Genomic DNA, 11576 nt, shown 5'->3' with positions numbered 1-11576 from the left:
TTCACATGTTGGAAATGGTCATAATTTAAGCATGTTCACATGATTTCCACTGAAATATAATTTACTGTAATTGTTGATCAAATAATTATATTCCCGCAGTAAGCCAGTGACAAACAAGACTCATGGGAGGGATAACAAGGCACCACATTCAGTAGACAATGGCTCATATCAATGTAACTGCCCTAGTCCATCTGATCGGCTGCTAAAATCCATAAAACTGACAAGTCCATGAAAAATTAAAAGCATCAATGTAAATTTCTCATAGTACAACAGTGAATAACAATAAAGAACCTTCTGATCAACAATCTTCTTCTGTGGTGCTGCTTTTCTTCTTCCTTTAAAAATGAAAAGAAAACCACGAATATTTGGCAACACATTTTTAGTGTTATATCATACAAAAATCATTACATTAATGTTGAACTCTGATTATTTCAAATCTTATGAACTACAAATAAACATAGGACAATAGTGACTGTATTGCACTGGTGAGCGAGAAGTCTGCATACCAAAGTTGAAGCTGTGCAATCAACATAAACATTTTATTGACGAAAGACAAAAGGGACAAAACTATATACATTGATACATACTGTATTCCAAGCATCCCCGTCATCTTGAGTTTAACAGAGTTAAAAAAAGAAATAAACACCTTTTTAAAAAATCCTGGTTCCGAAGTTTTGACTTATTTCCCTATTATCCAGGGTCACTGTCCATAAGAAGGTCCAGTCTCCATTCATCAGATCAAACACCAGTATATAGCGATAGGAAGTATATGTACAAAAGGAAAATGGGATATATGAGAAGGGGCTTCTTCGTTTTGAATTCATCTCCGACAAGCAGTGAAGCAGCGCTGTAAGCAGCCCAGAACACTCCGAACAGCTGAAACACGAGAGCAAACCAGAAAGAATCAATACATTTATCCATCAAAACTTTATTTACAAACTTATTTACTAAAAGGCTGAACTATTAAGGGTAAGTCTTGTGATGTGATGCCATTTTTGGAATAAAACACTATTTCTTGGGTTTCCCAGAGTTCACTGTTTACAAATATCCCAAGGAAATTCAACATGCTATATTTTACTCTGTTGATTGACTGATAAAGGTTCATAGCCTGTCTGGTTTGAACAAACATACTCACACCAGGCTTATGATTGTAATTATGAGGTTCATATGTATAAATCATTATGTTACAAAGTTTTTGAACACTCTTCCTCAAGAAGTGTATGAAAGAGCTGGTGATGTGTGCAGGATTTAAACAAGTGAACAAGTTAATCTAGGCTCATCAATGTAGTTAGTAACTGTGGTTCTCTGACCCGAGTCAAGTTTTCAAGCAAAAACCTTTTCACTTTTCCATTCTTCCTACAAATGAAGATGGCTTCTTTAAAAATAATAACAATAATAATACTTCAAGCATTATTCCACAATGCAAGGTTCAGTGTTTGCTTCTAAGGCTGCCCCAAACAACTTTGGGCAGCCATTTTTTCACTTAAATCCCTGCCCTTTTTTTAGCCATGTTTATGCACGCAGCAATGGAAAATGATAGCATGGCGGACTCTAAACTTTTACAAAGTCTTGGCTCAGATCCTCTGTCTACTGATCCAACATAGACGGGAAATACATGTTGTTTGTAATCGACGCAGTGAGCTTAGCAATGCGGAGCGACCTGTTTCTCTGGGCTGCACCGACGACTGAATGCTGGTGAGTGAGACGTCAGCAGGTGCAACCTCCTCTATGCAATAGAGCCAAGCAGCACAGGCACTTTTAGCTTTTTATTTACTCAACAGAAACTTTTTCTGGAACCTTCGGAAATGTTATGATTTCATATCACAGATGATAAACTAGGGCATTAGTGACAAAAAGTGACCATTAAATGTTAAACATCTTGTAAGTTGATCTCTGAGTTTGTGATATTAGGCTACAAATAATAATATAATATATAGTATTATATAGCAATTCTCATAATGATAGGTGAGTGTTTATGAAAAAAAGTTTTTTAAATAAGAATTTATTTTACTGCAAACACATGACAAATTAGGGCAGCATAATCTCTGTTCTGTAATGCAGCCCAGAAAGATTTGCATTGTACTGGCTATCAGGAGGCAGACCCTCCTATTAACTTTCATTGTTCACAGATTCTATACTATATTTGTTCTTCCACACCATGAAGAATATAAAGACTCTTCATTCCTATCTGGTCTTTGACTCACTTTGATTAGTGTAGAGACAACCTCGAATCGACTGATCACTAACAGAAGAGGGGCTATAACGATGAGAGGAAGAAGGGAATATCCAATCACTCCGAGAACCTGGCCGTATGAAACCTACCAAAAAGAAACACAAGACAAGACTCAATGAGAAAACGTTTATGTTTTATGATAACCACTTTAGTGTCAAGTCTGAGGATCTTTCGATTGGCTGAATAGGATGCACCTACCTCACCACCAAGAACACGTGCCAGCAGGAAGATTGTTAATGATCCAAATATCCAGATGGTTATGATCCAAGACACAACCTGTGAAGTCAAAGTGGAGTTTGGTGTCATCACTGAATAAACTTATGAGTCAATAAACTTAACTAATTATTCGAAATTCACATTACATCATCAACATGATTCAACCACTTGAACTAAAACAGCTCAATACACAAAAACCTCTTTATATAAAATCATTTTTTGCCCTTCTTTAAATAAAGAAATACTCTCCAGTTAAGATATGGACAATGCTAAAGCAGCATTTATGCTAACCTCCTTAGAAGCCACCATTGTTATTTGGACTTTTGCCAGCCTGAGCCGTGCTCTAGATTTAGTATGACACAACATGAAAGATAACCAATGATAATATCCCAAATTTTTTAATGTCTGTCCGACAACCACCTTCTTCAATTCCCTGCAGTATAGGCAATTAGGATTTATTGTCGGATTTTTTTATGTTGTAAATCCAAAACATACTAGCTTATAAAAATACATAGTAGAAGCAAGGAAAACCATGGCATCAAAGCCTCCCCAGATTCTTTGAAGGTTACACTGTTAGAAGCTACAGGTAACAGGCAGATAAGTTACTGTGAAAAAGAGCTAAAATGGTGGGATGAATGCATGATTTTACAAATGCAGATCACACAGTGGTATTTATTATGTCCTGCTCACCCTGAACTGTCCATAGATGGAGATCATGGAGAAGAGCAGCACCACAGCCAGAGGGCCCCAGAAGTCTGGGTTGTCTCTGACTACCTGCCGGTTGAAGCCGAGTGATGGCATTGGCATCAGGACACATCGAATCTTATAGTAGATGTCCTTCAGGTCAATGTCCAATTCCTCCCTGCTCTCACACACGTGCACACACACACACAAAATGAAATCGCAGGATTACGTCTTTCTGAAACAAATTTAAACAAATTCTTCTAATATTCCAAACTGTTTGGCCATCGTGTGTAGGTATGTAACGATATATAGCTACTCAGCTGGTAAGCATGTTCTCATTTTACTGCTGTGCACTTTAACAACATGTTTATGAGTTGAAATGGTAGTAGCAGCCATCAAACAAATTGTATTAGCTGTCATAAGTAGATACAACCAGAACCACCAACCACTATCAACCAATCACCTTGCTCTGTTATAGCTTTTCCTACACTGAAGAAGGATGCAGATTTGTCTGTCTCCCACCACAATTTAAATGATCCTAAATACATTAAACAACAGTAATGTTTGTAAAGAGAAAAAGACTGGACGGAACATTTACTCACAGGAGAGGTTTGATCTCTTCACCATCATCCTCCTCCACCTCCAGCAGCCAGCCGTAGCCTCGTTGCCTCAGGAAGGTGGTCGTGTAGGGGTCTTTACCGGTGTCACTGCCCATGTTTAGCTTGACATCTGGGGTACTTATGGTGCCGCTGAGGTCTATGGAGAACAGGCGTAATTACACATTCATTCATCACATTATTTGCATAAGTAATTAATCTGCTGTAAACTTTCAAATATTGCATTTCTAACCCTCACAACGAGTATCTGAATATTTGGCACAGGACAAAGCTGCACTTAAAAAAAAAAAAAACTGACCTGCACTACTGTAAATTACATACTACTATCATTGTATTACATGTGATATAATCTCACTAGTTTGCATATTTATTTCATTTATATTTGCTTAGTGATTCACAACTTCCTCATCTGTTCTTGTCATTTAACAAAATGACACAAAATATTAAGATACTGGCTGAATAAATACACATTTCTACTTTACTATTACCCAGACCTATTACGAAGTCAAATTATACAGTATATTAGAAACTATATCCAATAATCATCCTATCAGCCTAAAATCCGCCACAAGATGTTACTGTGTGAACTGCTGTATATTTCCTGGGTGACCAGTGTAAACAACAGAGTAAGTGACATTTCAATCCGGATCATTTATCAATTGTCACAGAACTAAACGACTTGAAGAGCAGCTCCTTCACGTCTGACCTGACTGCTCTCTGGTCTGGTTTTCAGTGGCGCTGGTTGGCTACGTTCCTCTCATGCAAACATAAACAACACGTAGCAGTACTTCATTTAGTTGGCTAACCCGATGATAGCTCACCCAACGAATAATCGTGTTACACCAGCTCTCTCAAACGGCACAACATAAGTAGTAACGACTGGCTTCGTATTTTGGTTATTTCGCATACTTGTGAAAACTAAAACAAGACACTTAAACATATATGTGGTTTGCTGGTTGAAGGCCTGCTAGCCGTAGAGTTGCGCTATCATTAGCATTAGCATTAGCCTACCTTCAGCTTCGGTCGAGGACACGAACGTGAAGTCTCCGTTGGTGTGAGGAAACTGCATCCTTATTTTTCTGTCCCTACCTCAGGTCCAAAGAAATGACATTTAACTAAGCGGTCAGTGAAAATTGTCTGGAAGCGCTAACGACGCTGCCACTTGTACACAGCCCATCGGTTTAAAGTTTAAACTGTCATATTGTTTTCGCTTCGTCTGTCACTACTGCTGTTGAAAGCCGGAAGAGAGGGGTATGCTGGGCAATGAGACACGTCTTACGATGCATTCAGAGCGGGACATAAAGCTGGGGAAAGAGACAATCCACTGCTAAAGAACCAGAACCATATTGTAAGGGGAGTTTCTGAATCTTTTCTATAAAGTTTGTGAGCTCAACTAAGAAATATCCTCTGCTCAGTTTAAGCAATGATTCATATATATATATAACCCTATAACCCCTAACCCTAACCCTTATTATATATATTTGTATATGAAAAATCTTCCGTCCGTCTCCCTGTTTTCATTATGCAGGTATGTGACTCTGAAGCTGCATGATCCAGATGAGATTACGATTTAGATTAAGATTAAGATTAAGATTAAGATAAAGATGCATTTATTAGTCCAAAACACATGCACAGACATGCACAGCCACACTCATGCAGGTAGGGAAATGTAATCTCTGCTTTTGACCCATCTGGTGAAGGACACAGAGCGGTGAGCGACCATGTACGGCGCCTGGGGAGCAGATGTTGGGGGAATAAGGTGCCTTGCTCAGGGGCACTAGACAGGGTAGGGAGAATCCTCTTGGATTTTTGGACAGATCAATCTAGGTTCGTCTTTTTGACGAACCTTCTCCGTGGAGTCGAACCAGAGACGAACCAGAGACCTTTTCTGCCCATTGTCCATGTCCATGTGTGCCGCAGGAGATGTGCGCTACACATTTTTTTGTATTAATTTGATGTGCGCCGGATGCAGGATGCACGCGGCAGGATGTGCGCTGCAGGAGATGTGCACACATCTGCTGCAGGAGTGTGCTCCACAGGAGATGTGCGCCACAGGAGATGTCGGCAGCAGGAGATGTGCTCCGCAAAAGATGTGCTCCACAGGAGATGTGCTCCAGAGGAGATGTGCGCTGCAGGAGATGTGCGCTGTATGAGATGTGCGCAGCAGGAGTTGTGCGCACATCGGCACCGCAGGAGATGTTCGCTGCAGGAGATGTGCACACATCTGCTGCAGGAGTGTGCTCCACAGGAGATGTGCGCCACAGGAGATGTGGGCAGCAGGAGATGTGCTCCGCAAAAGATGTGCTCCGCAGGAGATGTGCGCCGCAGGAGATGTGCGCCGCAGGAGATGTGCGCCGCAGGAGATGTGCGCAGCAGGAGATGGTAAAATTAAAACTCCTGGACAACAGAAGGTGAATTCAAAGTATGGGATGCACATTTGATCATTTATATCATATAAAATATATCGTCAATACCGTTTAAAATCATTCTTCAGTGTGTTTCCTGTCGCGATACGCTAGCGAGGAAAAATTAGACCCAACGCCGAAACGATCGCTGCACGTCGCGAGGCAGCCGCGGCGCAACGCTACGCTTAAGCGTCCGGTGTGTTCAGTACAATGATTTAACATTGGAGTGGATGGGAGCCAGAGGATTGGCGCTGCGCTTACGCCTCGCCTCGGCGTCGCTTCCGCCTCAGGTGTGAACCCGGCATGAGATGTGCGCATCAGGAGATGTGCGCACATCGGCACCGCAGGAGATGTTCGCTGCAGGAAATGTCAGCTGTAGGAGATGTGCGCTGCAGGAGATGTGCGCCGCAGGAGATGTGCGCTGCAGGAGATGTGTGCAGCAGGAGATGTGCGCACATCGGCCCCGCAGGAGATGTGCGCTGTGGAACATTGCGCTGCAGGAGATATGCACCTGCAGGAGATGTGCACCACAGGAGATGTGCGCTGATGATTTTTTTTGTTGTTGTTGTAAATATATTTTTTATTTATGTGCAGCAGCAGGATTGGCGCTGCAGGAGATGTGCACCGCAGGATATGCGCGGCAGGAGATGTGGGCGGCAGGAGATGTGTGCAGCAGGAGATGTGCAGCAGGAGATGTGCGCACATCGGCAGCAGGAGATGTGCGCTGCAGGAGATGTGCGCTGCAGGAGATGTGTGCAGCAGGAGATGTGCGCTTCAGGAGATGTGGGCACATCGGCACCGCAGGAGATGTGCGCTGCAGGCGATGTGCGCTGCAGGAGATGTGCGCTGTAGGAGATATGCGCAGCAGGAGATGTGCGCTGTAGGATGTGTGCTGATGATTCAATAATTATTTTTTTTTGTACCGCATGAGATGTGCGCCGCAGGATTTGCGCCGCAGCAGGAGATGTGCGCAGCAGGAGATGTGCGCACATCTGCACCGCAGGAGATGTGCTTAGCAGGAGATGTGCTTAACAGGAGATATGCGCGGTTGAAGATGTGCGCAGCAGGACATGTTCGCCACAGGAGATGTGCGCAGATTTATATATGTACATATGTGCGCAGATTTACATATGTAAAAAATATTTTTTTTATTTATGTGCGCTGCAGGAGAGGTGTGCAGCAGGAGATGTGCGCTGCAGGAGATGTGCGCACATCGGCCCCGCAGGAGATGTACGCTGCAGGACATGTGCGCTGCAGGAGATATTCACCGCAGGAGATATGCTCCGCAGGAGATGTGCGATGCAGGAGATGTGCACCACAGGAGATGTGCGCTGATGATTTACTATTTTTTTTTGTTGTAAATATATTTTTTATTTATGGGCGGCCGCAGGATTTGCGCTGCAGGAGATGTGCACCGCAGGATTTGGAGGCAGGAGATGTGGGCGGCAGGAGATGTGTGCAGCAGGAGATGTGCGCAGCAGGAGATGTGCGCACATCGGCAGCAGGAGATGTGCGCTGCAGGAGATGTGCGCTGCAGGAGATGTGTGCAGCAGGAGATGTGCGCTTCAGGAGATGTGCGCACATCGGCACCGCAGGAGAAGTGCGCTGCAGGCCATGTGCGCTGCAGGAGATGTGCGCCACAGGAGATGTGCGCTGCAGGAGATGTGCGCTGTAGGATGTGTGCTGATGATTTAATAATTATTTTTTTTTGTACCGCACGAGATGTGCGCCGCAGGATTTGCACCACAGCAGGAGATGTGCGCACATCTGCTGCAGGAGTGTGCTCCACAGAAGATGTGCGCCACAGGAGATGTGGGCAGCAGGCGATGTGCTCCGCAAAAGATGTGCTCCACAGGAGATGTGCTCCACAGGAGATGTGCGCTGCAGGAGATGTGCGCTGTATGAGATGTGCGCAGCAGGAGATGTGCGCACATCGGCACCGCAGGAGATGTTCGCTGCAGGAGATGTGAGCTGTAGGAGATGTGCGCTGCAGGAGATGTGCTCCTGGACAACAGAAGGTGAATTCAAAGTATGGGATGCATATTTGATCATTTATATCATATAAAATATATCGTCAATATCGTTTAAAATCATTCTTCAGTGTGTTTCCTGTCGCGATACGCTAGCGAGGAAAAATTAGACACAACCCCGAAACGATCACTGCACGGCGCGAGGCAGCCGCGGCGCAACGCTACGCTTCAGCGTCCGGTGTGTTCAGTACAACGATTTAACATTGGAGTGGATGGGAGCCAGAGGATTGGCGCCGCGCTTACGCCTCGCCTCGGCGTCGCTTCCACCTCAGGTGTGAACCTGGCGTGAGATGTGCGCATCAGGAGATGTGCGCACATCGGCACCGCAGGAGATGTGCGCTGCAGGAGATGTGCGCAGCAGGAGATGTGCGCTGCAGGAGATGTGTGCAGCAGGAGATGTGCGCACATCGGCCCCGCAGGAGATGTGCGCTGCGGAACATTGCGCTGCAGGAGATATGCACCACAGGAGATGTGCGCTGATGATTTATTTTTTTTTGTTGTAAATATATTTTTTATTTATGTGCAGCAGCAGGATTGGCGCTGCAGGAGATTTGCACCGCAGGATGTGCGCGGCAGGAGATGTGGGCGGCAGGAGATGTGTGCAGCAGGAGATGTGCGCACATCAGCACTGCAGGAGATCTGCACCGCAGGAGATGTGCGATGCAGGAGATGTGCACCACAGGAGATGTGCGCTGATGATTTAATTTTTTTTATTTATGTGCGACCGCAGGATTTGCGCTGCAGGAGATGTGGGCGGCAGGAGATGTGTGCAGCAGGAGATGTGCAGCAGGAGATGTGCACACATCGGCAGCAGGAGATGTGCGCTGCAGGAGATGTGCGCTGCAGGAGATGTGTGCAGCAGGAGATGTGCGCAGCAGGAGAGGTGCGCACATCGGCACAGCAGGAGATGTGCACTGCAGAAGATGTGCGGTGCAGGAGATGTTTGCTGCAGGAAATGTGCGCACATAGGCACCAGGAGATGTGCGCCGCAGGAGATGTGCGCTTCAGGAGATGTGCGCAGCAGGAGATGTGCACCACAAGAGATGTGTGCCGCAGGAGATGTCCACCGCAGGAGATGTGCATAGCAGGAGATGGGCGCAGCAGGAGACGTGCGATGCAGGAGATGTGCACCTCAGGAGATGTGCGCAGCAGGAGATTTGCGCAGCAATAGATGTGCGCCGCAGGAGACGTGCGCCACAGGATGTAGGCTGCAGGAGCTCTGCGCTGCAGGAGATGTGTGCAGAAATACTTGTTGGCCGCAGGAGATGTTGTTGTTTTGATTTTTGTGTGGAGTTCTCGCTCTGTTATTGTTTAATTTCAATAATCTTATCGGACGTTGGACAGACACAATCTCTATAGGGTTGTGCGACTGATCCAGAGGGAGCGCAGAGACGTGTTAAGCACTGCAACTCTGCTTCCTGGTCCCAACTCTGGGTGGTCATGTAATAGACTGAGTAATATTCCTGGATAAGAGAGCTGCTCCATGGGATGAACGCCGTCTCTCATAACAAGACCAGGTTTTCTTGAAAAAGTTTGCCAATTATCTTCAAAGCCCACACTATTTACAGGACACCAGCTCGACAGCCAGTGGTTAAAAGACAACATGCGGCTAGACGTGTCATCACTGTTGTTTTAGGTAGAGGGCCCGAGAAAATGACAAAAATGTGTTTTTGCGAAAGCACACACCAACCCAACATTAACTTGAGTTCTGTCAGTGTGCTTTGTGTAACAGGCAGGGTTTATTGTAAGAATTAGTATTTGTTGAAAATGTGCCGAAGAAGAGTTTATGGAGGAAACAGTCATCCGTTTGGTTTGAATAAGTGCATTAATAAAGGGTCCTTTATTCAAATTTCTCAACTCCTGATCCACAAAAAAGAAAATGACACATTTTAGAATTTGTGGGGTAAATAAATGAATGCACTCTTTGATTTAAAAAAAAAAAAAAAAAAAAGGTTTACATTATGTCTCATCTGCGAACGAAGGGCGACGCTTGGAACAAATCCTTCAGCCAACCACCTGAGAGACAATCAAGATGTTCTGGCTTCACTTTAGGAGCTGTCGTGTCGTCCATCCAGTAATTTGTTCAAAATCGAGAGGTGGCTGGTGGAGATCATTACAGCTATGTTTATGCATGTAATTTAGTATGTATGAATTAATTGTACTTTGTGCCACTTTAAATTCAGATGGAATTGTTGTCTCTTTCAATTAATTACATTTATATTACAGCTTAAGTTATGGTTACGGATCAGGTCCAGTCTACATCCAGGACATGGTCAAACGTTAAACCCAAGCACGTTCACTCCGCTCTGCTTCAGCTAATCGGCTCGTTGCTCCCTCACTCTTTGCTTGTTTGAAACTAACACTTTAGTAGCACTGAAATGGCACTTAGTTATAGCACTTTGTAGTTTTGCTTTAATTTGAAGAAATTGTACTTTCTTGATTCTTGTCGTCTTGGGTCTGTAGCCTCGGGGGGTTAAATGCACTTATTGTAAGTCGTTTTGGATAAAAGCGTCAGCTAAATGAAATGTAATGTAATTTAAAAAGCATGGAGAGAACTTCTACAATTTGATGATTTGACTGACAGAAAATGGTGGAAGAATACTTTGGTAATTTGTAAGTCACTATTCTTGCAAAAATATTTATCATTTCATGGATCCAGCTTTTCAAATGCCAAGATTTGCTGCTTTAACTTGTACTCAAATTTTGTAATAAAATTGTACTTTTTACCCCCATTTATATTTGTTTGTATCTTTTTACCCCCAACCATTGATTGGTTAGCTCTAAAAATAAACATAAAATAAAATCATCTTTCATTAACAGTATCAGCTACAGGGACTGAAATCATAGACAGTATATAAAGACTGAAATTCCAGGCCTCCCTCAGATAGAAAGACAGGGCTGAAAGTAACAGTGTTGCAGCACATACACACACGTATATTATATTATTATCATATTTTCTACAATCGCTGGCCAAATTCAGGCCAAAACTTCCCTTAGACCACATTTCTAGATTTTTCCTTTAAAGCCCTGCTTTAATTATAATAATTTAAATACAACACAACATATGTTAAAATACATACAAAGTTCCCAGCCTTTTACTAAGGACCTCCTATGGCCACAATGAATGAATGAAACCAGAAGCAAACCCGTTCAGTGAATCATGATATAACACTGATATGATATTGAGGGAGATGGAGGGCAGCTGCGGTGTCGGACTACTTAACTCCTCCTGAGGTCCTACCGTTAAATGGTCTGACTGCATGCAGCATCTCTGGCAACCCTTCAGAGGAAGCCCAGTTCATCCGGAAGACCACGAACATGGCAACCATCTCCTTCTTTCAACTATTAACCGCGCCCTCTGGGTCCATCTGACCAATTACAGCAGGTTATA

At 43.9% G+C, this 11576-nt stretch overlaps 1 protein-coding gene across 1 annotated transcript; it reads right to left on the bottom strand.

Annotated features, from left to right (window-relative positions):
- Positions 1 to 520: 520 nt before the first annotated feature.
- yipf4 (Yip1 domain family, member 4) lies at positions 521 to 4998 on the bottom strand. Its single transcript, XM_062401233.1, has 6 exons — positions 4762 to 4998; positions 3736 to 3889; positions 3140 to 3311; positions 2432 to 2509; positions 2205 to 2318; positions 521 to 876 (listed from the first exon to the last, which is right to left on the bottom strand). Exons 1-6 carry the CDS (start codon positions 4817 to 4819, stop codon positions 739 to 741), a joined length of 714 nt encoding a protein of 237 aa, XP_062257217.1. The 5' UTR covers positions 4820 to 4998; the 3' UTR covers positions 521 to 738.
- Between the last annotated feature and the right edge of the window lie 6578 nt (positions 4999 to 11576).

This window comes from Platichthys flesus, chromosome 12 (genome assembly GCF_949316205.1).
Source record: "Platichthys flesus chromosome 12, fPlaFle2.1, whole genome shotgun sequence".
NCBI classification, from domain to species: Eukaryota; Metazoa; Chordata; class Actinopteri; order Pleuronectiformes; family Pleuronectidae; genus Platichthys; species Platichthys flesus.
Note: the sequence above shows the minus strand (reverse complement) of the source record. Positions and strands in the feature narration are given on the sequence as shown.